Here is a 26,721-nt window from a genome sequence, read left to right on the forward strand (position 1 = left end):
AGACACCAGGACTCTTATCACCCAGCATTTTCTGTTGGTTGTTGTCAGCCTCAGCCTGAAAACTGCGCATAACACACAGATACAGCTCATGAAAAGAGAAAGAAAATGAGACTGTGCTTCTGTGGAAGCGCCTGTTCTTTACGGTCTCTCTAGAGACATTCACAGCAGGGTTCCCTTCATCTCTCTCAGGCCTGTTCCCTTGGGAAGGCAGCACTATCCGATATGAATTAAGCGCTCCCGTTGAGTTTTGTGAATCTAATAAGGTGCTCGTAGCAGTCTTGCTCTGCCTAAGATCTCAGATTTTAGAGGCATAATTATTAGCAGGACTTTTATCTTTAAATCTCTTTTTATAGCTTTCCATTAGTCAGCTATCGTTTTTTCCTTGGGGGTCATTTGTGGACACTAATCCTAGTTAATAATCTATTTTGTCATGCTTCTCTCTTTCCACATCTTCTTCTTGTTACTTTGATTTGTGTATTATAATTCCTTTTCTTGGCTGGACTTTATACTGCATTCTTTCCTCCTTGTATTCCTGTACGTCAGCAGGTTGATATTTTCTTCTGTTAAGCAGTCCCATCAGGGTCCTGTTCTGCACAACCGTAACTAACTGCTGTGCTTAGCACAGTAATTAAATGAGTGAGCATCCCCCCAGATTCTGTGTTATTAACCTGCTGGGGTGTTTTCATTTTGGCTGAGAAACTCCCAAATGTTTAACAAAGCAAGAAGTGAATCTTACATATTTGAAGGCATAGGATGAGTGCATTTTGAAGGGTCAAATCCTATCATTCTCAGTCACGTAACTGATGTATTTGCTGGTTCTCTACCTGCCCAAATGCTTGTGGCCTGCTCACAACACACCACCAAAACATCAGTAAGTGGTGTCACTCACAGAGAACCTGTCCAATAACTGCCATTGTCACAGAACAGCTTCAGCAGTCCTGCGACAGGCCCAGGCTACCTCTAAATTACACTGAAAATCTGCCTCTCTGCATACTCATCTGTAAATCTGCCTGACTACTGCGACCTCTGACAACCAGAGATAATGATGGCAGAGGCCGCCTGCACATAAATGGATTGACTCCGTTGCCGCAGGCATCCAGCAGGTTTTCGTACATCCTAGGTATCCACAGTAACTCTATGGAACCAGGCGGTACAGGACAACATCCACGGGAAGGGGTTCCTTGTCCTTTGGGAACTGCATCTAGAGACTGACTAAGAAGCCCCAGAGCACCCCACATGACACTTATTTTCAGGCAACTGAATCAACCTCAAAATATATGCCTTTTTAAAATAAATAATAAAAAAAAAAAAGTGCAATAGTGCTAGCCCTTTTCTTGCAGGGTGGTCCTGGAAATTGGCCTCTGGTATAAAGCAGCCATGTGGAAAAATTGGGGGGGAAAAAAAAAAAATAAAACATAACACATTTCAGTTTTTTCCACTTTTGTGCTTTGCTGTTTTCCAAATTTTTTCACTAACCCCTCTGATTTATGATTTGAAGTATTTAAATTAGTGAATCCCACATCTGACTCCTTAGTAACATTCGTATAGCTCCGTTCAGTTGGAGACACTTTATGTACCACATGTGCAGTCTTACAGCCCAATCCAAACCCAAATCATAAAACCATGGGATCTCACATGATCACAGCCCTGCCAAGTGCAAGAGTCTCCTTCCTTAAGGATTTAATACTCTGCACTGGACAGACATCCAGAGGGAACGCACAGCATGGGATAATGACTGCAAAACCGAGTATCATGGTGGAGCAGAGCAGTCTCAATTTATTTTCCCCTTTACATTCAGTGATCACAGTTCCTGAGAGTAGTCGCTGCAACAACTTGAATACTTCCTTCCTCATCTTCAAAAAAAAAAAAACCCCACCCAAAACAAAAGTATTGGACAACAACATGAAAGTCAAAGAAAAACAGCAGTATTTATTTAATTTTAACATAAATGCAAGTTACACAATTTGAGACTGATTTGTAAGAGAAGGAAATGTGGAAATTAAGGCTATTATTTCCCCTCAAAATAAACGTAAAGACGGCATCCAAGCAACAACCATTGTAATTGAATCGAATCCTCTTCATGAATTCAGAGGTACAACGCTGAAGCCAGGCTCCCAGAACCTCCTATTGCCAACGAAAGCCAAGAACACTGTGGGTTTTCAGAACCAGGTTTTCAGACTAGTTCCAGCTACTTTTAAAGTGCATCGTCTGTAGAAGAGTACATGTGAAAACAGCATGTACTTGTCTTCTTCCCAAACACTATGTCTCACTTCAAATTACAAACCTTGTTTTACACAGGCACAGAACTGGGATAATACTGTCATAAATAGTAAGTGCAAGTTTCCACGCAGTTCTTGAATGATGGAACATTGATGGCTGTCACGTTTCTTCCACACTAGCGGAGGTCTCCATTGCTGAAGTAACAGGCTAAGTCAAAACAAATTTCTGAACACTTCAGAAATGACAAAGAAGAAAAACCACGTGTAAAAATAGAAGGGTAATTATGCTACAATTAAAAAAATGCAAAAGCTTATACAGAAATTTCTGTTCTTGTTTCTGCTGATATAAACAAGGTCAACAGAGACAGATTTCTATCCACACAAACGCATCCTTTGGCCCTATTCACTTACTGGTCTGGTACCCTTCCATGCTAAAACTCTGCAAATTACAAACTCTGCCACTCACTACTTTTTTCCAACTAGTTTACACCAGTTTACAACTTGGAGTATTATTTATGTCACACCTGCACAGTACTCATTAACCTCTTCTATACTTACTTATGCACCATCAAGGGCTTTAACACTAACTGCTTCCAAACCTCCTTCCTGTTGCTCTGCTGTATTCTACTGGCATCAATATAGAACGACCACATCATCTAATCCTTCCACAGAGTGAAGAAACACTTAATAGCCTGCATGAAGTAATATGCAAGTAGAAATAAAATTTCATAAAGCACAACTCTAGCCCAAGACAGGAATTTGTTTCCAGGGCAAGAGCTCTTTTTCAGCAGATGCTCAATCTTTTGTAAGGCAGTTGCATAACAGCACAAAACTGGAACTTGTCCTTATGCAGAACATCACTGGGTTCCTCTGCCAAGAAAGGATCATGGAAATTCCTGCCCCAGCAAATACCCACTGGGATAAAAGAACAATTACCCATTGATGCATAGTACAGCCAAGGTGAAAATATTTGCCTGTATACTTGAAGTTTACCCTACTGAAATCAATTTGCACGGTTCCAATCTTCAAGAAGCTTAGAAAGAAAACTTACAAACACCATAGATTAATAAGAAAATCTCCCCACTGGGAGAATACAGATAAGAGTTAAATAAAAACACATTTTTAGTACTCACAGTTTGGGTGACTGCTTGCAATATGAAAATGGCAATAACCCACTCAGGAATGTACTAAGGGAGGTATTGAGTATAGTTTCCTCCCAGTTAAAATGGACATAATATTAGCTCTGATTTTTCGCACTCTGTAAGTCTTCCTGAGCCAGGTCTTTTACAAAACCAGACAGAAATCTAACTGTATGGAAGCATCATTTTTTATATAAACTCCCACTCAGGAGTGTGCTCTTAAATGAAAAACCATTGGGTCTGAGGTCAGAGAATGGGGATTGTGGGGGGTGAAAGCAAGGATGGTGACTTCCAGATCCCAGTCCGAGCTGGAAGGAAAGGGGTGTCCAGGAGTCAGGAGAGGGCTGTTTTCCCAGGAGAGACTGAAGACTCTGTTACTGACAGCGCAGCACTGAAACCCACAGTTGCGTTCAAAGTACCATCACAGGTAAATAGGATGCCAGAGTCCATTCTCCAAGCTGATACATTTTACTCCAGTACGAATTACCTCTCTAAAAACACAAAATATACCCACAGATTTCTGCTACATAAATAATTAGGGAGGAAAGGCATCGATTCCAGAATTATACCAAAATATGCGAACATCTAATACTTGCCGTTACATGAGATACCTGCAGTATTACTAATAAATGTATCAAATAGTTGCCTTTCTTGTTAACAAAACATCCAGGAAACTAAGTGCAAATAATTTTCTTGGCCTCACTGGCATTGTAGACTTCTCTCTTTAGTTACCAGCTGACCACGAGTCATAAACAAATTTTGCTGCCACTGTATCTTCAACCGCCATCCCTGAAAAAGAATTAAAGTCACCTTCAAAGGGTTCTTCAGCTGTACAAAATAATCCGGCTTCAGAAGGGAACAGAAGGACTCAGGAATTTATCTAACTAGACAGGAACATAAATCATTCCCCATCCCAAACACCTACAGTGTTACATTCAAAGTTTATAGCCATCATGTAACTGTTAGGTGTGCTATATGAAGACAATGTAATAGTATGAACTTAATTTTCAGTGTTCACATCACAACTTGGCCCTTTTGGACCTCTTTCCCCCAAACATCAACTCCAACCCCAGAGTACACTGCCACATTGTCTGTAGGTCAGACAGACTTCAGGGGCATAACAGCAGGGCATTCAGGTCGGAGCTCCACTAATAAACACTGCAGTCATGTGTTGAACAATTGTGAAATGGAAAATGTACTTCTTCCTATTGTTTGTTCGCTTTCCTATCACTTTTCATTACATCAGTCCTGCTAGATAAATAAACAGGGAAATAAAAAGCGAAAATGCAAATCACATTCTAGTTTCTTCTGGACAGTGCATTGCCACAGCAGTTTTGAAGATGATCAGCAGCTTTCCCACGCATGGGGGAACCTAATAAATAACAAGGCATTGTTTTCTATCAGACTTGTACACAGAAGGGGTTGTTCTTACCCAGTGATTTAAACACTGTTGTTTTCTCAGGCAGGGCTGGTTTCGTACCCTTCACTACCTCTCCCAGCTCAGCAAAAATCTCTGCCTGTAAAACAAATATATATTTATACAAAAACATAATATCCATACATTCATTAAGAGAAAAACTTTTTTTCTGAGTGACTTCAAAAGAAAGAACTCCTCCAGTTCTGCTGTCCCAGAACTGATTTCTTTCCATGCTAAAGCAGATCAGTATTCAGACAAATAATACAGAAACTGGACAGAAATCACAGAGTGAAATGGTTTTCAGAGACAAACAGCTGACAGACTTTCCTCAGTCAGTAAACTACAGTGGATAGCTCCAACAAAACACATGGGGTTCCACACACCTTACCGTATCTGGACCTCTTATGTTAAACCTCAAAAGTGGAAACCATATCTGTTCTGCAAAACAATTAAAAGAGAAAAAAAAACAACCTCCATCAAATGTAAAAGAGTCCCTGCCATCAAATTTCTGCAGATCACTAACTGTCTGCTTGGCTTCTGTCGTCCATTCTCTAGAGGCCTGATGTGTATCAATCACACTGAAATATTATGGGAAGAAAGTTACAGGTTTTAACAAATAGATCTGAAAAATATTTAACATAACTACCAAACACTGCAGGAAATGTAGGTCTTTCAAAACCAATACTTTGTTACTGTACACAAAAGCCCATGCTGAAAACATGCTACTGTAATATGGTGCCACGTAATGGTTGATACAGAGGTGGCATGGTTTTGGCATAGGCATAGAGAAGCCTCAGTTTGAAATCAGTTATCTTTCAGCCTGTGCCTGGCAAGTGTTAAAAACTACACTTGATGCTCTAAAAAGTTTCAGTGCAGCACATCACCAGTACCAACTCATTTCAAACGCAAGCCAACTGCCACAAAAATAAAGTCCATAATTTAAGAAAGTCTTACCCCTGATAATATAACATCTCCCGATTCCGTAAGAGCAGCCTCTCTGGAATCCACAAACAGAACAGAATTCTTCATCAGCTCATCATCCAGCTCTCTCCAGTCTGGTCTGCTTGCTCCAACAGCTAAGACAACAAAACTGATGAACTTGGGGGGAACGTTTAAAACAAATTCAAACCACATTTTGTCCAAAAGACACGTGTGAAGTAACAACGGACATTATTGTGGAAATGCTATATACAAACAAACTGATGTTATCGCTGGAGACATGTTGATCAATAAAACAACAAAAAAACAGGATGTGCCTTAGCAACCGGGAAAAAGCCTGGATTTCTCTCAACCTGGCCTCAGCTGTAACACGGACATATATATGGCCTATTTCTGTAAGGTGCTAACCCCCTAAATTTCCACTGATGTCAATGAAGAATGACATTGGGTCCAACCCTCCAAATTACAGCTCATTAAAATGTATCAAGGCATCCTTGACCTCTCGTCATGCAGATGCTGCTGCTGACAAAAGTCTTACATTCCCCATAAGCACAGCCAAAACAAGTGGAATCAATTGGCCTTTGCATTTCAACTTGCTGAAGCATTAAACTGCAGCTCTTCAGGAAGCAGAAGTGAGTTTCTTGGCTGGCACTGTTTCCACCTCTTTGGTACACTCGTCAAACTGCTCCTTCCAAATAACACTGACAGAGAAGAGAAGGGGAAGTAGCTCTGCTTAGCCCTTCGTCATCTCGTATCAATACAAGAAATGTAAAGATATGTTTAAATATGCATAGCTACAAAACAAACAAGCCTTTGCTAGGAGCCTTGAAAATGACACCAATAAGTGTGTGTCGTAATTGCTCTGTTCTGTTTACAGAAGGCACCGTTAGAATAAACTTTGATCATTTGGCGACGCAACTCAGGGAAGATAATCTTAAGGTTACATGGACTACAACTCTTCTGCAGGCAAACAATAAACTGTTTCTGCGACTGCCAAATTAACAGGGTTTTGTTGCTTTTTATTTTTTAAACAGAGTTAACTAACACCTAATACAGCTCCTCTAAAACATTCAATATTTTATTTGTCAGTAGAATATCCTTGTCAGCAGGCACTGGGAAGCTGAGGCATAAGAAAATGATCTCCCTTTGTCCATTATCTCTTGTACCCTTGTCTTTCATCAGATCATTACCAAGTGCCCCAAATTTTATAGTCCTTTCCTTTGATCCAGACTATGTTTGTTACGTGTCTATAGAGAAAAATAAGATTTCAAGAATCCCTCAGTTATCCTGAACAGATGAGAACCAAAGTATTGTGCAGCAAAGACTTGCACATGCAGACAGAGAGTTCAATGTTACAACTAGGATTTTTAAACCTATAGCCTTCTATTATTTCCTTGTAACTTTATAAGCAGTACAAGTTGAGCAGGTTATGGATTTTCACTTATCCGGAGAAACTGAAAACAAATCAAGGAGCTTAACTTTTTAAATATAGCAAGGCCGCTATCAACTCGTTACAGGCTAAAAACCAAACCAAAACAAAAAACCAATTATACTGTAGTCAAATGTTTTTAAAAAGTGTCCAACTGTTATGGAATAATGAATTCCGTGTTGCCTGAATGCGTCTTCAAACAGCACAAATGCCTCAATGGAGGGGGAAAAAAAAAAAAGGCAACGAAAGGAGAGGGGTCTTTGTGTATGTGTCGCCTCAGTGACTGTAGACCTTAATTGATTTTGGTTGTGCTTCTGGCTTCCATTCCGTGACATAACACAGACAACAACATTCAATGACAAAGGACTAAATTGAGTTTGAAAAATTGGTAGGATGCTACTGGAATGCGGGACCTTCCTTTAAATTGTTCCCTTTGACAAGTTGCTTTTGTCTTATTACCATGCCATTTGGAAAGTGCAAAAGGTCATCTGAACCAGGCCCACAATTGATAAAATATGCAAATGTGGGCATGTCCAGCGACTCCAAACAATAGTGTGGCAACATCATTACAAGGCAGGAAAAAAACAAAAAACCACAACAACAAAAAACCAACCATGTGATCAGCCCAAAAAGTAACAAATAGAGGAGCTTCCAAAATTGGGTGAAGAAAAGATAACAACTACCAGGGAAACAGTAGAATGAGCAGGAATCACTTTGGAAATGACATGTTTGTATGGGTTAGTTAAACGGAGAGCAAAGCAAGTATCAAGTGACAACATGGTAGCAAAGATGATGCACCCCTATGGGGAAAAAAAGCATATCCCATGCTCTAGCAAACATCCAGTGCTGGAATATGTAGGAGTCCTGGCTCCAGACAACCAGGAAGACAGGGCTGCCAAAAGTGGTCCTCACTAAAGGGGAAGAGTCAAAATGGAAAGAAAATTCATTCTGAGAAGAAGAAAGTATTGCTTTTCAACAGTTTTTGATGCTAAACAATGTGACAATAAATATATCCTTTAAACGATGAGAACATAGCATACCATTGATATGGGCACCTGGTTTTACCCAGGCTCCGAGTAAAATCGGTGTTGTTGCCATAGTGACTGTTATAATCACATCAGCCCCAGTAACTGCCTCCTGAGCAGAAGAGCAGACCTGCACTGGACCATTAACTGAATTAGCAAACTTCACCGCTTTCTCTTTGGTGCGATTCCATATCCTGACCTTCAAGGAAAAAAAGACAAACAGATTAGCTTGCAGAATTTCTCCTTGCTGAAACAGAACACTGTTTCAGTTTTCAATAGGTAATTACACGTATCCTAAACATGGGGTTTTTTTCCCTTTAACATTCTCATCACACAAGCGACTAAATTTCATGTGTGAGCAGCTACATTTGAATGACTGTTTTGTGATGCCAGAATAACAGCTCCTTGTAGAGCTGTATTTATAAGACACAAATATTTCCAATAAATATTTTTAAGGGAAAGTCACAGAAAGCTCATCCACGTATGGCACATACTATACACAGTAGGATTTTTCTCAGAGGAAAAGCCCTCTGAAACTTGACGTAGTTTCCAACCCCCCCCCTTTTTTTTTTTTAAAGGCCAACATTTGAGCAAGAGATTCTACAGCTATTCAGAGTACTCTTGGGTTCTGTAAAAACAGAATCAAAATATGATTAATCCTTTAACTTCATTGGCTGGAGTATGGTTTATTTATATTAAGTGCTCCTGAAACATAATAGAGAAAAATAGATGTATCCTGTTAAGATGTGTCCATTACCTCTTTAAATGTGAACAGCTCCGTGAAGATATCATAATGGCTATATGCTTGAACACCAGCCCCCAAAATGCACAGCACTTCCGCAAAAGCTGGCATTAACAACTAAACAGTATGAAATATAAAAAAAAAAATAAATCTGTAAGGACAATATATTAACAGATATGACAAATGTATATCAAAATACTACAAAAGAAAGCAGTATCCTTAGTCCTTTTAAGGAAAAAATAATGGTTTTATCCAACAGCTAGTATCAATACATATTAATATAAACCAGTATTATAAACCAGTATTCAATTACCACTATATATATATATATACAGACATAATTTTTTAAAATGCAAAAGCTAGTATCAATAGCACCAAAGAACATCTTGGCTTGATTCCAGTTTTGAATTGTCCAACTCCTGAAATTCAGACTTAACATGCAACAGCATGAGCCAATGCAAATTCTGGGGCCTCGGCACACTCTAATATTAATATAATGTATTACACCTAGGTGACTTAAGTGTAAAACCATAGTGTTTATGTTCTGCACTGGCTGAAAACAAGGCTCATGATACCAAAAACTATCAGTACTGAAAGTGGTAGCTGCATGGGTAAAATGGTCCTGGTAGCCTCAAACTAAACCTTCTTTTTCAATTCACTGAAGCCATAAACGATACCACAGGCAGACCTTGGCATTGTAAGAGCCATGATACACATGCACCAGGTATTGTAAAAATAGGGATGGTTCTGAGGAACAAATATTAAAATTCAGTTCTGTGATTGCTTTTGGTTTTCTGGTTTAGTTCTGGTTTAGTTTAGCCTGTCATTCACCAGTACTTGGTGAAAATGAAAAGAGGGCTGCTGGAGTGCAGCCTGAAGCTATCCTTGTGTTTTGTTTATGCATTTGCTGTGGCCGCTCACTTCTGTGTAAAAAGCTTTAGAATTGTCTAGGCTCTCAACACTCATGCTGCTGCAAATAAATTGAAAAAAAAAAAAATCTCATTGATCCCATTTTTCGGTAGCAAGAACTCTTTTTAAAGTTCCTTTCAAAGACCCTGAAGCACTGATTTCAAAGGTTCCTTGCATAAAAGCATGGGTCTTTGAAACGCAAATGCCATAAAGAGGACAAGATGACAACTACGAGCTAAACTCACACACTCCTGAAAATTTCCCAAAACAGCAGACAAGAATGAAGGATCTGAGCTTGAAGTGCCTTCAGCAGCCAAGCTCCTTTGAGGCCAGCAGAGCCTTGACTGTGTAAAAACTGTCAGAACTGCCCAAGTGTAGAATGGCTGAGATGAATGAGGTCATATAACCTCATGTCCAAGGAATCCATTGTAAATTGTTCTGTCCTTTGGACCAGGGGAAGCTCTTGGGGACAGGTTCTTCACTCCAATTTTATGTCAGTTTAGCTCTATTGCCAAGGATAGAGTCACGCTGGCAAAAAGACTGCCACTAACGAAGTGGTGAGATCAGCCTTCAGTCTGATGCAAAGCTGATGGGTGAAAAACAGAGCTCTGACCCTCTTATCACCTCATCCTTTGAGGTGAAGACTAAAACCCTGCTGTGCAATGGACAATGACTTGCTTGCCTCCCACTACTAGCAGCCCAGACAAATATAGTTTTAAAAAAAGAATTAAAAATCAACAATTTCCAACTGAAACTGAAATGACATAAAGCAACGTACAGCAAGATACACCTCACCTGTCTTCAGACACTGAAGTTTATGGCTGTAGTCAGGGACAGTCATCTGGACATCTTCCAGTGACAACAGCGGAACTGACTGACAGCCAGCCAGCTACCTCTGGACAAGTCATCCATCTATCCTGGGCATCATCTATCTTAAGAGAACCCACACTGCCCCCTGGAAACGTGCCTTTTTCCCATTTCTCCAGGTCCAGTAAAACCCAGCTGGCCTGGCCTGACAGCAGAAAATGTACATTTAAGTAAAACTGAATTTATCACCACAGCTGCATCACCCAAAGCCGTAAAGCGACATGTTAAGACAAGTGTTAAGAAAGAAAAATCACAGAGGAAGACACCTCAGTAAATTCCCAGAAAAGCGTGCAGAACGAGCCACAAAAACATAGCTCAGATTCCTTGTCCAATCACGCATAAAATGTTAAAGCCAGACATGACTCACTCAAAACAGAAAACTCTGCTTCTAAGTTTTCCCTGAAAGTACATATGTTATCATGAATCTAATTTAAAGCTGTATTTGATGAAAACCATTTACATCATTCCTTCTAGTTATTTTATATATAACACCACTAAATCTGTCCCAATTTAGGAAACAGAAGACATACCTTGGTAGCAATTGCAGAAACTGCAGCTGTTCGTTTTGCTGTAATCACACTGCCATCTAGGACCTTTAAAAAAAAAAAAAAAGTTCAGACAGACTGAAACAAACACTGAAAATATGAATAAATACCAAACATTTTCATCTGATTTGTGAATTATGTGATATTACAGTGCACAGATAAGAATATAAAAGTTGGTAATTACTATTATAGCAACCACAAACCATACAAAGTCACATGTTAAAACTGGGCAGATTCTCTGTCTATTCCAGTTCTTCCACCAGCACAAATGGAGTGAAAACTGGTCAGAGCTGAGCCATCCGTAACTCACACAGCTCTTCACGCACTGCACTGCCCTGGCTCTCCAACGCAGGGAACTGAGCGATATAACTGCAATACTCTGCATTCCAGTAAGACCAGGGACCGGTGCAAACTGGCAGTGGTTCATGAGTCCTGCACTGTCTTGGTCTGTACAAAGGGATGACAGGGAACCATGGAATTCCTGTAACGTGTATCATACGGAGCAGGACACTCCTGCCTCAATGTGCATTAGCTACTGCGTCCAAATGAATTAAGTGGCTTAAAAAGCTGACATGCTTTCTGATACAGTTTAGGAATAAAAGCCCAGTATAGTTTTCTTGACCAGTTTTGGCCCTTTAATAATCATTACTAAAGTGTAATGAAATTTGTTAATATTCTTAAAAAATTCTTAAAATTCTTTAAATAAACAAATTAGACTCTGAATACTATTCCCTGTTATACCAATTGTAAATCTCTTTAGATTTAACTTAAGATGGTTCAATATCTATTCTTTCTTCAGCAAAGGTTTTTTTTTTTCCTTTCAAATACAAGGTAAACTTTTCCAGATCATTTCTCTCTTCCAGTCACCCTGTGAGCCATCAGATTCTCTGCAAATCACAAGTAGCAGTAAAGAGCAGACAGAGTACAGTTTAACACATGTGAAAGGCATAAGGCTTTAGGCCAAATCCTCATTTGGCACAAGCACATTTTCATTGATGATGTCGGTAAACTCAGGCCCACTTACACCAGTTCCAGCTTCTAAGAATGAGAAGTGAGAACTGACAGAGCATTAACAGAGAAGAACGCAGAAGCACGCGTGAAACTCACAGCTTTTAGAGAACCATTTCTGGGGTCAAATAAGAGGACAGTCGCTTGGTGGGAAGGGACAGAGGAATCCTTCTTGTGCTCATAAAACGTCACCAGCTTGGTTGTCAGAGCGTCGTCTGCGGCGCTGTAAGCAGGCATGACTCCCAGGAACCTCGTAAGAGAATTGCTTACATTACACTTCTGGGCCTTCAGTGCTGCAGCCCGCAGCCACCAGTGGCTCAGTGGTTGACACCCAACGGCTACTGACCGTTAGTTAATGACTAACTCGCTACCAACGACCTTTCCTGATGCTCCGATTCCTTCCGCCCCGTCCCTCCCGCGCCGCGGGCGCGACCCCGGGTGCCGCGACCCCGGGTGCCGCGACCCCGGGTGCCGCGACCCCGGGTGCCGCGACCCCGGGTGCCGCGACCCCGGGTGCCGCGACCCCGGGTGCCGCGACCCCGGGTGCCGCGACCCCGGGTGCCGCGACCCCGGGTGCCGCGACCCCGGGTGCCGCGACCCCCGTTCCCCGCTCCGGCGGGGCCGCACCTCCTCCCGCCGGCGGCACCCGGGCGCCGCCAGGCCGCCCACTCGCGGCGCGCACCCCGGGGCCGGGAAGGCGGCCCGCCCCTCACCCGCCGTGCCGGTGCACCGGCACCACGGTGCGCACGGGCTGCGCGACGCCTCCCGCCGCGCCGGCCGAGAAGTTGGCCAGGGCGGCCTCCAGCGCCGGCAGCAGGAGGCTGGCGCGGTGCAGGTGCTTCTCCACCTCCTCGGCGCCGATGAAGACGGGCGGAGTGGAGCCCATGGCGAGCACCGGCCGGACGAGACGGGGCTGCGGCACCTCGGACCGCCCCGCGCCGCCGCTAAGTACCCGGCGGGGCGCCCCCGCCCCCCGGCCCGGCCGCGCTGCCGCCCGCCCCGCGGCGGCACCGCCCCGCGGCCCACCCCGCACCGGCTCCGCGGGCCGCCGGGGGCCCAGCCGCCCCGCGCTCCCCTCACGGGCATGGCGGGCGGGCGGGCACACGCACCCCGAGCGCTAAGGGCCGCGCCGCGGCTCGAGGCGAGCCCCGACGCCCCGGGAACGGCCGCGCCCCCTCAGACACCCCTGTTGGTCGCCGCCCCCGCCACCCCTCCTCAGGCAGCGCCCGCCGCGGCGGTAGGCGGCTGCGAACGGCACGAAATGGGTCTGCCCTGGGTCGCTGACGGTTCGCCGCAGCCCGGGGGCAGCACCGGCGCCGCCGCGCCCCGAGGGCTGGGACAGCCCCGCCCGCCCCGGTGACCGGGGGGGGGAGGGTGGTGGCACTCTGCGCATGCGCGCAGCCGCCCCGGAGGCCCGCCAGGTGTCGCTCTACGCTCAAGGCGTGACTCTGACCACAAGCAGTAGAGTTTGGGCATTCGCTGGCTAGAAAGTCAAAGCGGCGCAGGGCGTGCCGGGAAGGCAGAGTCTTCCTCCGGGGCAGCCATCTTGTTCTCCTCGCCGGGGCCGAGCTGAGGGGCGCGGAAGGATGAAGGGATTCCCGGTGGTCGCGCGCTCCCTCTCAGTGAGTGCAACCTGGGGGCGCTGTGCGTGGCGGGGAGAGGCACGGGCGGCGGCGGTGGCAGCGGTTGTCCGCGTCCCGGCGGCTGCGGGCAGGCCTGACCCCAGCCAGCCCCGGGGCGGCGAGCCGGGAGGGCGGGCAGCGGGCGGGCGGTCGAGCGGGCTGCGTTCGCGGCTGTGGGGCTGTCAGCGAGGGGCGTGAGTGGAGGCCAGGGTCGGGGTCCAGCCGGCCGGGCGGACGGCGGAGCGGGGCGGCGGGGCTGAAGGTCAGACAGGCCGCGGGCTGGGCCCGGGGCGGCCTGCGCGCAGCTCTGGGGCCGGGAGCTGCCGGCGGGGCCAGGCGCTCCCCGGGGGCTTCACCCGAGGCCTCTCCCGGGAGCAGCCGACGAGGCAGGGCCGCCCGTATGGCCGGGGAGGGGAGGAGCGGTCTCCGAGGGGATCCTTTCTCGCTGGGGAAGCTTTAGCTGCCTGTGGCAAGGCGGTGCCCTTGGCGAGCGGGACTCGGCTAGTCCCGCAGGCGTGGAGGGGCCCGGGGCTTCTGCTGCTCCCCACGGTCTTGTTGGGCCGGCGGACAGCTGCAGCACAACTTGGGTTGGGTCTCTGCTGGAAACGCACCCTCGAGTAGGATGGTGTCTTCCGAGTTGCAGTATATTTGTAAGTCACTTTCAGACGTGCACTAGTAATTCATAAATAAGTAGGCCTGGAGGTTAAAATTAGGTGTCCTAACAAATTTGTGGTGGGGGAAGAAAGGAGTTTTTCCTAGACTCATACATTGAACAGAGTCTGTGGCAAAGCAAGGGGAATTATGTCATTGGTATCCCTACAACTGAATGCAGTGGCGTTTCTGTCACTTGGTTTTTACTTTGAGATGTATGGGAATGAAGTTGTCTTTTTTTTTTTTAACGTGAAAAGAGTAATGAATTTATTTTACAAGTATAAGATATTCCCAAAAAGGGTGGAAAAGAACAGCATTTCAGATTTGAAGTCAGTAGTCTTGTCATTTCTGTTGCCAGCTACTGAAGGGAAGGCTCTTGCGATGCCCCCCTCTTCAGTCTGAAGGCCTGCTTCTGGTTATTACTGTGTGGTTTGGGGACTTGCATACGTGCCCTCTTTGTACGCAGTAGTCAGTGTTAGATCAGTTGTGTTCTGAGAGGTGACTCTTTAGGAATTGGACTCCCTACACCTAATAAATTAGAAAGTTGTCTCCAAAATTGTGTTCTGTGTATGTGGATTGCTGTAGCAGTTTGTTCAGTTAATTGCTATACATTGGTCCTACAGACTGTATAGTATCAGTAGAGATTCCTACTGCACGACAGCAAAGCGGGGGGAGCCTTCTTACAGTGCTATTTCTTGAACTTCCAGAGATTTCGTATAAGTCATTGCACAGGTTCCAACAGTGACGTAAAAAATGATCAAAGGCATTACAAGGGAATCACTGTTTTTACTCTGGGGCTTGAAGTCGTTCGTTGTATTTCTACTTTAAAATTAGTTGCTTTTTCAATATGTAACAGAATATGTGATGAACTAATTCAGGAAATCCATTCTTTTGTGCTTTCTCCTCTAGAAGAGACTTTACTCTCTTAAGGTAGCTCCTAAAGTTGCAGCCTCAGCAGCTGCGGAACGAGTGAAATTATCTCCAGAGTCTGAGGATCTTGAGGTCAGTATGAATACTGGTAATTTTTTCTCTCTCCTCTTTATTTATCTTTTAAAACTCAATCAAACCAGAGCTGTGACAGTACTTCCAGACTAAACCAATTTTTTCTTTTTAATACAGATCACAAAATTACCAAATGGCTTAATTATCGCGTCTCTGGAAAACTTTTCTCCAGCTTCAAGAATTGGTGTGTTTATTAAAGCGGGCAGCAGATATGAAACGGCTAGTAACTTGGGAACTGCTCACTTGCTCCGTCTTGCATCTAATTTGGTAGGTGTTTATTCTCTTTGTTATTACATTGGCAGTAGATGAAATAGGGGAAGGTTTATGATCGCAAAGAGAAACGATATGGTAAAATTTAACATAAGAGATCTTATAAAGTGGAAAGCAATGTACATTGATTCTTGGTTACCCAGTTCAAGTGCAGGAGAAATTATATTATTCCCGGAAGACAGGCAGTGATATTTATTTAGAGTTATGTTCCCCGGTGATGTCTTAAACTACATATATAAAATATATCTGTATCAAGCTATGCACATAACTCATTTTATTTAAGCTGCAATAAAAGTTAATTGGGTGGCTGATAAAAACTCAATTTTGTGTGTGTGGAATATTTCTGAATAGTTTTTCTTACTACTGCCATCAAGATACTTTAAGCTCCCTGTTTTCCCTTCCTGTTTTATGTCTAGTTATACAAGATGCTGTGGAAGCAGATACATATCAGCAGGTTCAAAAAAGAATCGGACAAATTCATTGATAGCAGGTCCTTAAACAGTTGCTAATAGGAGTAACTCCTGTAGGTACTGCAGGAATACCATTGAATGGGTTGTGGGATGTTATATTTAAACAGCCTTGTCTGTTGCCACTGTCAGGTACAGAACATTGGGCTAGATGTCCCATGGGCTTGACCCACTGTGGCCGTTCCCCTTATTCCTGTGTACCTCAGCTGCTGTCTGGCTCTAGCTGCAGGTGTGAACGCGGCCTCTCTCACACGCTGGTCAGGCTGTGAGGATCAGAGCTGCACAGTGCCACTGGCATGTCTTTGACTGCTGTTGTCTGGGCTCAAACCATATCAGTTTCAGGCAGAAAAATAGCATCCCAGCTGCTTATTGCCTCCTTCCCAACTTCTGCCCAAAGTTACTTTCCCTAGGATGCACAGGCATTCCTTGCCCTGGTTTTGTCAAGCTTATCTAATTCAGAGAATCCTATTAAATGTTCAAGCAAACCTGGGTCATGCTAGAATGGGGCTGGGGAGCAAATATGTAAGCAATTATGGTGGAAAATCAGAGAGGATGATAGCAATGATTGGGAGAGGGATGTAGTAAGCTGGCTCAACTTTTCAAAATGGCTTTTGTCTAAATGAATGAAAACTGACACTGTTTCAACTTTGCCTGAGCACTGAACAACCTCAGGCAAATCTGGTCTTAAGATAGTAGAATTTTAAGTTTGCCTTTTTTTTTTTTTTTTTTTCCCCCTCCCTTAAATAGACTACTAAAGGAGCATCATCTTTTCGGATTACTCGTGGCATTGAAGCTGTTGGGGGTAGCCTAAGGTTTGTAACCACATACGAAGATAATCAGTCTTGGTAAAATGCAAACAAGCTGTATGACTGAAGGAAACTTAAAAAAATAAGCATAACAATATGTAGGCGGATAAGCTCAGTGTGGTAATGGTACTTGAATGGTGAATGTTGACAAGGAACATCTTTTGTACTTCTCATTCTATTAAGGTTCAAGAGTGAACCCATGACTGGTATTTTTAAAACACCTTTCAGTTAACAAAATATAAACGTTGTGTACCTGAAAGAAATATAATTTATCCAGAAAGCTTAATGTTCTTTCTGCCTTTTCAGGCTTTGAGAGTAAACTTCCTGAAGTCAATAGATTTTTTTTTTATTTTTTTTTTTTCTTCTTCTTCTTCCCCCTCCATCTTTTGTGACTAGATACCACTCATCACACTGCAATTTTGGGAACAATTCAGACAGTAGTTGGCTTTCGTGATTTGAGAGTTTAAAGCCTAGAAAACAAGCCTAAGAGAAATAAAAGAGGGATCTCGCTGTGCCTGCTTTCTTGCAAAGTATCTTGAAATCATCCAGTAAGGTTGTTTTATATAGAATTTGGTTAAAAGCAGTATTTTATGTAACTTGAGAATCTACACTTTTTTGTTCCTGTTAATCACAAATGTGTTGAAGCAAGTGGAAAAGACCAACTATGTTTTCTGCCCAAAGAGAATAATTTCTAAATTGCCTTGTTTAATACATACACGCATTTTTCTTCAAGTTTTGCTATTCAGCCTCATTTGTTGTTTTACCTTGAATTATTATGTTATCTTAAATTCTGATGGTCACAAGACACTTGTTATTACTTGAATGCTTAAGATAGGAGTTTTAGTTATGTCTATTTCTGCTGTGTGTGTATTATCATTCCTTTAAACAGTCATCTCAAGCAGATTTAAGGTTAACTAGATATTCTAGTCAGTATCTTACTGACAAATTCATCAAAGGGGAATATGTGTGAAAATCCAATTCTGTGTTCTCTGCTGAAATGGATTTTGTATTTTTTCTCATTTAGTGTGTACTCAACAAGAGAGAAAATGACTTACTCTGTTGAATGCCTGCGTGACTATGTGTAGGTATCTGGATAAGCTGTAAACCGAATTATTGCATTCTTTACGAACTGCTCTGTAGTAGAGACCTATCATTTTACGGGGAAGGACTAATACCTATTTTCATGTCTTTGTAATAAATCAATAAATTACTGTATTAATATTCAGCTTCTGTATCACGTTACTGAGCATACAAATGCTACAGAACCGAAGTTGATTTCTCATACTTTGTACAGCAATGCTAATAACTACTCTGGCTTGAGTGATGTATTTTGTTGTTAATGTGTTGCTTACAGATTAGTTTGAATTGCTTTCAACTTAAAAAAAAAATACATGCTACTTCTATTGTGTTTAATGCCTTTGTAACTTTCTTAATCTAGTGATACAGTAATGGAGTACCTTCTTAATGTCACCACAGCACCGGAGTTCAGACCATGGGAAGTAACTGATCTTCAGCCACGACTAAAAGTTGACAAAGCAATCGCATTTCAGAATCCTCAAGTAGGTAAGTGTATTTTCTGATCCACAGCATTGGCTTCAGGGGAGTTTCTTCAAAATGGAAAACTTCGGAAAAAATAGTTTCCCTTTTGCTCTGTCACATGAGCATTTCATTTTTTAGCTTTTCCCCATTGATAGGTATGGTCTTTCTGTTGTTACGGAACTTTTATTTATAAATCCACAAGTTTTTCCAGTCTGTGCTTAACAACATTTAGCAAGTAACATGCTGAAGACGGCTTCCATTTTACCTTTTTAATTTTTTTGAAGTACAACCAAAGCATGTGCAAGTCATGACTGTTGTTGAAAATATATTTGCAGCAGCTTGTGTTCTGGAAATAATATTTAGGTATTACTCATCAATGTGGAAACAATATTCTACGAAAGACTTCTTGAATTTATATAGTTATTGTGGTATAAAAACAATATGTATTTTCATTACACTGAAAATGGATTCCAGTTTTAGGTTTATAAATTTAGGTTTGTGGGTTTAAAAAAAAAAAAAAAAAAGGCCAACACAAAGCCTCAGCCAAACCAAGCCTATTCCAGTATATCTTGTGTTACTGAACTCTAGTCATCCAAGTTCACCCAGCTGGTTCTGCACAATAAACATCACTTGTACTACTCTGTGAAGCATGCTCACCTTCATAACCCATTAAAGGTGACAACGCAGTGTTGGGCTTTGGAAAATCTCTGGCTTATATTGAAGTGCTACTATTTTTTTTAAATTGGAATCAAGAATAATCTTTTTTTAAAACTTGTATCAACTACAGTTTGGTTTCATAGTAATTTAATATTTTAAGTTACAGTTATGTTCAGAATCAGAACTATGAAGAAAGGAGTGTCATCTTTCTCTTAATATTTTGAGAATATCAAACAGGAATGAGTAGAATGCTGTTGGATGCAAGGAAAAACTAACGAGAAGACACTAGCATCCTTCTTCTGAATAGGGAGATAGATGGGACATCACACAAAGCTACAAATAGTATTATAAACAGCCTGTTCTTTCTCAAGCTCAAGAACCCTTGTTCTTGATGCTTACAATGAGGATGATTATGATTCTGAAACAAATTAAAAGGATGTTGGGGTTTGTTGTTGTTTTTCTACTGCTCCCCCTCCCTGAAACACTGATTACATTTATAGCTTGCTGTTGAGGCCAAGAAGTGTTGAGCATATGGAAGTTATTAGATTTTTTTTTTTTAATAAGTTACAAAAGAATAGAAGCCCTCAGACCAGATTCTGTTGCCCAAGGATTTGGATGAAACTTCAATGTGTATTGGATTATTCCAGACCTGCTTTTGCAGATCTTGTGGTCCTTAAAGTGGACCACAGCTCTGTTTCACTGGGGTAACATTTGGTTTCATTCATAATCTTGGCTCTTATGTTAATCCTCATCACTGAAACTTTGTTTCTCGTAGGAGTGCTGGAAAACTTGCATGCTGCAGCTTATAAGAATGCTCTGTCAAACCCCTTATATTGTCCAGATTACACAATTGGAAAAATTACTTCTGAGCAGGTAGGATTATTTGTGTTGTGTTTATAAATCTGTTTTGGTTTCTTTATCAAGGATAGATAGGACAGATAATTTAGTAAATATACAGCCAGTATTTACTATCATATTAGTCTGGTGTGAAAATAATTTACTTTCATGCAGCTTTTAGTATTGACTACAGAACTCGCGTTCACATTTAGAGGTGGTTAATGTCAGTGGCTTTTTCTTGATAGGAAGGCTGTCAATGAAATGCAAGTGTTCTTGTATCAAAGGGTTTTGTAGTTGTCACTGGAGAATGCGTAAAATGCTATTCTGTAGACAGTTCTTTTTGGAAGCATTGGAGTTTGCTGCATTAAGAAGTATAAGGCTGAACAATGGATGTCAGAAACACACTTGCCATTTTTGTTCTTTATACAAAATACCCTAAAATGTGAATTTACTGTTGCAGCTTCACCATTTTGTACAGAACAATTTCACAAGTGCGAGAATGGCTCTTGTAGGAATAGGTATGTATGTTCTTTAATGGACACTGCAATTCGTAAGGGAAAACTACTGTAGAAATTTGAGTTCTCTGTAGAAGTAAAATGTTATGGTACACTTAAAACACTTTTATATAACTGCTGTAGCTCTTCAATGGCATTACGTTACTTGGAATGAACTATTGTATTGCAGGTGTGAAGCACTCTGACTTAAAGCAAGTTGCAGAGCACTTTCTAAATATCCGAAGTGGAGCTGGTATTTCTAGTGCAAAGGCTGTCTATCGAGGGGGTAAGTATGTTTCTTGTATCTGTTCTGAATGACTGTTTTTCTGTTTATTATAAATGTGGTATTATTCAAAGTTGCAACTGAAAACTATATAGCTGTACTAAATGCTGCACATGGAAAGTGGCAGTTCAGAGGCATCTCCCATCTAAATAAACAGAGGATTATTCCCCACCATGGAAAGTTCTGGGATAAAACTGAACCCATATCTCCAGCAAAGCTTTACCTGCAAGATCATTTATTCCATAAAGTGAAAAACAAGCTGGCACATGGTTTCTCTTGGCATTTTTGGGAAGATTCCCTTAAGAACAGATTAAAGACTGTCTAGAAGTGGTGGTGGGTTTTCTTTTAGGGAAGATCTGTTAGGATGTCCTAAGTCTTTCATATAACTTCTGTCTCTACAAAACAGGATAAATATTACTGTGAACAGACGGCACGCTACTTTTCTGGATGTTTGTTATCTGGAGACTCACTGAGTTTTACCATCTCATACTATGTATGGTTTAGGGTCAGGTTCAAATAAGGCATAGTAAGGTACTTGGTTTTGTGCTTGCAAAAAAATTTCTGAACGGGAAGGACTTTTTTAAAATGACCTACAGCCTACTAACAGCTTCTTGCTGTCTTCCTGAGTGGACATGGAATAACTTCACACCCTGGCTTCTCTCTCATGAAGCCAGCTCCTGGCTAGAGATGTTTCCTTTCCATACCTCTGAACGTACAGTAGTTTCTAACTGAACACTGCATTACCTTTTATTCTGTTGTATTTTTAGGAGAAATCAGAGAACAGAATGGTGATAGCCTTGTCCATGCTGCTATTGTAACAGAAGGAGCTGCTGTTGGAAGTGCAGAAGCAAATGCGTTCAGTGTTCTTCAGCATGTTTTAGGTGCTGGACCCCTTATCAAGAGGGGAAGCAACGTTACCAGCAAATTGTCCCAGGGTATTGCTAAAGCGACTACCCAGCCATTTGATGTAAGTTCAAAGGGTTACTACTGTACTCTAGTATTTTAAGTAACATGCATACTATCCTGTGAGAGGCTACTACCTCCAGCTAGAATCTTAATTAGTTCATTCTTGCACAGGTTACAACATATCAGAGAAGGCCTTCCAATCTGACCTTTCCTCTGCACAGATGGAGCTTAGCTTCCTCAATTACAGTATTTTAGATCCTAATAGTAATTATTTTCCTATGCTTGATGCTGAGTTGTTCTGATACTTGAAACGGTTGATGATGTTTGTTTTGTAGGCTTCCGCGTTTAATGTTAACTACTCTGATTCTGGGCTCTTTGGGATTTATACCATATCCCAGGCTCCAAATGCTGGGGAGGTGAGTTGCAGATCAGAATTTAAGTATTAACAACATAACTCTCAAACTAGTGTTTTGATTTGAGATAGTGACTGATCAATCTAAAAAAAAAAAAGTTAATTCATCTGGTTTCTTGTATAAGAATGCTGCATGTTCAGTTGTGACTTAACTCTGTAAGCTGGGAATGAGACTTGCTTTCTGGGAAGTACAAATACCTAATACGAACTAGAGCTAGTAAAATACCTTGAATTGCCGACTGTAATTGCTGATTTACATGTGTAAGCCTAAGCGTATCATGAGGAACATGCTGGCTCTCGAAGCTGGCAGAACTGAATACTCTCATGAAAAATGGTGAGACCATGCAAATTAATGTGGTGTTGCAACTTAAATCCACACTGGTTTTTGTGTCTCACTTGGGCATTACAGTGTTTTTAGTTTTGTTATAAAGCTGTTCAGAATTGAGTTCAGGCAAACAATCCTAACACTCTCAACTGCTCTCCCCTGAAGTTTCTAAGGTGTCAGATAATAGAAATAACATATTGAAATTTAATGCAGGAAGAAGTCTTAAATGATTGCATTTTCCTCAGGTCATTAAAGCTGCTTTGAACCAGATAAAGGCAGTTGCTCAGGGCAGCATCACTGATGACGATGTCACAAAGGCAAAGTAAGTGAGTAAAGAACTGTCTTGTGTGTTGTAAAGAGAAGTGTTTTAACATGTAGCTTCTTGTCAAACACTCAGACTATTCTGTATAGCAAAGCTTATCATTGCCCTGTAATTATTTCCACGGGGAACTGCTCACTTTCCTCCATTAAAATTGAAGCACTGTCAATGCTCTTTTTTTCAAAGCTACCCTGATTCTCTGCTAGTGGTATTTCCTAATAAAAACCTGTCAGATAAGTGTTAATTTCTGAAAACTGCTTCAATGTAAGAAATTAGCGAGTATCAGCAGATGCTGTCGTTCTAATCATACCCTGTAGTATTAAAATGTATTTAAATGAGAATCCTAAATTGCATTATTTAGGTAATTCCCTTTACAGTTGCACTGTAGCAATTCCCAAAACAATTATATTAAGCAATCTTCTGTATCTTCAAAGAATAGTAGTAATGAGGGTCTGCAAGTGTGAAGCACTGAATTAGCCACGTTACATCCAAGCGCTCGAAATACGTGACCCTAGGAATATTTGAGATGGGGGAAAATTACTATTAGCGATGTAGTAACACCAACAAAGTTTTAGAGTTTCTAATTTATAGAAGGTTGTGCACATTAGTTGGTGCTTCATCTCCAAGTAGTGTTAAACTGCACTGAGCCTCTAAAACTGTAGTTGTGCAATACAACAATATAGTACAGATTCACTCAAGTAGAAAAATCAAAATATTGTCTGTTGTGTATATAAAATACTTGCAGGACTCCACGGAAAGCTTGATTACACTAAGCATAATAACCTAGACACGATTGCTTGTGCCTTAGTCATTAGTAGCTGAATGGTGAATTCCAGACCTTTATATTTGGCATTATTAGTTTGTGGGGGCGGGGTGTGGGTTTGTTTTGGTTTTTTTAAAGTAGCTTCCTAGTTTTAGGGAGTTACAGTGCTATGGCTTGGTTTTTTTGGGTTTTTTTTTTTTTTGGCATTTCCCTTCTGGAATGGCTTCATGTATTTTCTGTATTGCTCTTTTTCCTTCAGTGCCCAAAAAAACCAAACAAAAACTTAAATTCAAGGTCAGTGATATTTGCAGAGTCTTTCAATTCAGTCAAAAATACCAAGCTACTTAATCGTATTCTATTGGAATAAACCATTTCCTGCCATTTTGACTTTTAAAAAAGAATAGAAGGACTAGCTGATAAGAATAAGATTTTCATATGTAGCAGTGAGACTAAGTGAAACAGAAAACAGTATAAACGTTCTGTCTTTTAACAGAACATGGAACTATTACACAAAGAACCTAACCATTTACGTTCATTGCTGCTTTGTTGCTTACAATAAAATTGCTCTGCGTGTATCTGTTCTTGATGAGAAACTGGAATCAATTTTAAACGTAATTTGTTAACTTGATATATTAGTTTGTCTAATTCCTGAAGTACCTGCATTAGTTACTTCAAACAGAAACAAATTCTGAGCTAGACATCTTCGGACTCTGGGGGGTAGCTGATCATTCCAAGGCCGTAGGTGTTCAAGTACCTTGTCCTTTTCATGCTTGGACTATTTGTGGTGCCTCTTTCGTAAATACAGAACCCTTCCATACTTGAAAAAGAAAACAGTTCAAAATGGAGAGGAATCTTGAAAACTTAAAAAGCACCAAAAACTCATTGCAGTTATGGGGGCGGTGGGGAACATAATAACAGGACTTAGATGCTTACTCATCCTTAATGCTTTGTTTGATGGCAGAAACCAGCTGAAAGCCACCTATTTGATGTCAGTGGAGACTGCAGAAGGGTTACTGAATGAAATTGGCTCCGAGTCATTGGTTTCTGGCACACACACATCACCATCTGTTGTTGCTCAAAAAATTGACTCTGTAGCCACTGCTGATGTTGTGAATGTAAGTATGTGTCGGCATCTACAGGTGTTCCTTAATCACTCTGTAACGTTTTCTTATACAAAACTGGTGCTCATTTGTGTGTGTTTATAAACAAACACATATACTGTCTTTAAAAAAAGGCAACTCGTTTACAAATCCCAGCTGGCTATGTTTATTAACAGAAGATCCTTTAATCCAATACACTGTAAAACTAGCGTAGCTGGGAGTATGTGAAATTCTCATCTACTTCACTTAAATTTACCAAAACTGCCAACTAGTATTCGTGGAAAACTTGATATTTCTTCCAGTGTAGGCACTTCTGTGTCAAGGCTTTTAGGATTCCTGAGTCTAGAATATTTGGTGTGCTTAATAAAACAATTAGGCTTTCCATGATAAATGCGCATAACTGCATTGCTATTCCAAATTGTCTTGTCGCTTATACTTGAAGCAAACTTCATACAGAAATCCATCAGAAAGAGAAACTCTAAGAGAAAACTTGTTTTTTCACAGTCACCACTGATTTGTGTTGCAGTAGCAACTAGCAATAGCTTTAGTAGTAAGGAGAGAGCCACTGTATCTTGTGGTGTAATAATTATTCTAATAATAACCATTTTCAAAGAGTTTATGCCTTTTATATCCAACTGTCATTCTGCCATTCCTGTTCAGGTTATAAAGTAACGAGGAGCTGGATTAGAAGCAAGTAAGTTTAGACAGCAAAAGGAAAATTGTTTACTTGATGTACTGTAGTCGTGTTGGGATTTGTTGTTTGTTTTAATAACTTGAAGCTGAGGCTATAAGCAGCAAGATAAATTCTATTATAGTGACTATTTCCTTATATCCATCTTTCTGATTTATTTTCAGGCTGCAAAGAAGTTTGTCAATGGGAAGAAATCAATGGCAGCTAGTGGGGATTTGGGAAATACTCCTTTTCTTGATGAGTTGTAAAAACAAAACTGGGGTGCGGATTCAAGATGGACCTGAGCTCTAAGTCACCTATGTTCTAAATAAATTACTACTACCGTGTTATTTATGAATTCAGTTCTTTCAGAAAATTAATCTGGAGTAATTGTGGGCTTGCACTCATCAAATAAAGTGCTGAGTTCATACATGTTGTGCTGGGGTTTTTTCCACTGAAAATGGTATCTGATAAGTCCGGCTCTGTACACTGAATGTAAAACTACAGTGAGAAAATAAGGTGAATTTTAGTCAATGTAAAAAATAGATATATCAGAAATGATCATTGTGATGCAGACAAATACTGTAATTGCCACTAGTTGTCCATGTATTCGGGAAAAGTTCTTGATTAAACTGTCTGCACCATCCTTATATCAAGTAAATGAAGAAACTTCCCTTCAAACAGAGATGAATATATTGAACCTTAGAGCTTGCAACTGCTACTTGTCTGGGACTAGCAGAGGTGTGTTTCTGAATGTCTTCTCCACAAGTAGCATTAATAGACGTCTCTGAGGGGAGGAAGAGCATTGCTAAAACAGCTTTATATAGCTAATATATCATTTCAAGTATCTTAGGACATTTAGATTTTTGGGGGGAGTCTAGGCATGTATTAAAACAGGTAAGATACAACTTCAGAAATCCAGGTTTTGAAGAAGCCAAGTTTTGAGCTATTCTGAAACAAAGGCAAATTCTTCCAGATGGGATGTATCTGATGCAGAAGGGCAGGAGGAAGAGGAACTGGTCTCATTGTTTCTATTGCCCAGTATGAAGGAGGTCTAACACCACTACCATCAAACATAGAATTGCACAATGCATCAACATCATTATGAAGTACAGCAGCACAACCGCTGTCTGTTCCTACTCCAAGTGTCTGCCAAATTTTGGATATTGATAGTAACTTCTGAGTGAACTCACAACAGTGTGACTGGGAAGATTTATACTGAAAAGTTTCCAAGTCTACATCATCATCGCTACTGGACCCGGTGTCATCTTCATCCTCAGCATCTTCACTTGTGCTGAAAATACACAGCATGGTATTACTTTAACGTGCAATAATTCCCATAGCTGTTCACTTAACCAA

The 26,721-nt window shown here is 41.3% G+C and overlaps 2 protein-coding genes across 3 annotated transcripts; one reads left to right on the plus strand and one right to left on the minus strand.

Moving 5' to 3' along the window:
* Positions 1–1,909: 1,909 nt before the first annotated feature.
* On the minus strand, positions 1,910–13,570 carry CRYM (crystallin mu). Of its 2 annotated transcripts, none has more exons than XM_087732235.1 (8): positions 13,349–13,570; positions 12,339–12,489; positions 11,217–11,279; positions 8,926–9,027; positions 8,184–8,367; positions 5,730–5,851; positions 4,791–4,875; positions 1,910–4,147 (listed from the first exon to the last, which is right to left on the minus strand). In XM_087732235.1, the coding sequence occupies exons 2-8, from the start codon at positions 12,474–12,476 to the stop codon at positions 4,083–4,085; spliced, it is 759 nt and encodes a 252-aa protein (XP_087588361.1). In that variant the 5' UTR covers positions 12,477–12,489; positions 13,349–13,570; the 3' UTR covers positions 1,910–4,082. The 2 variants fall into 2 exon arrangements, with proteins under 2 accessions (XP_087588361.1, XP_087588360.1); XM_087732234.1 differs by lacking the exon at positions 13,349–13,570 and adding an exon at positions 12,953–13,224.
* A 132-nt stretch (positions 13,571–13,702) lies between these two features.
* UQCRC2 (ubiquinol-cytochrome c reductase core protein 2) lies at positions 13,703–25,794 on the plus strand. The gene is made up of 14 exons (XM_087732233.1): positions 13,703–13,861; positions 15,422–15,514; positions 15,632–15,781; positions 16,999–17,063; positions 18,082–18,138; positions 18,496–18,620; positions 20,029–20,126; positions 20,551–20,608; positions 20,775–20,870; positions 21,635–21,834; positions 22,109–22,189; positions 22,756–22,832; positions 24,554–24,707; positions 25,548–25,794. The coding sequence occupies exons 1-14, from the start codon at positions 13,826–13,828 to the stop codon at positions 25,629–25,631; spliced, it is 1,374 nt and encodes a 457-aa protein (XP_087588359.1). The 5' UTR covers positions 13,703–13,825; the 3' UTR covers positions 25,632–25,794.
* The last annotated feature ends 927 nt before the right edge of the window (positions 25,795–26,721 follow it).

This window comes from Nipponia nippon, unplaced genomic scaffold (assembly GCF_047370975.1).
Source record: "Nipponia nippon isolate SJK-2023a ecotype South Korea unplaced genomic scaffold, ASM4737097v1 scaffold_5, whole genome shotgun sequence".
Taxonomy (NCBI): Eukaryota; Metazoa; Chordata; class Aves; order Pelecaniformes; family Threskiornithidae; genus Nipponia; species Nipponia nippon.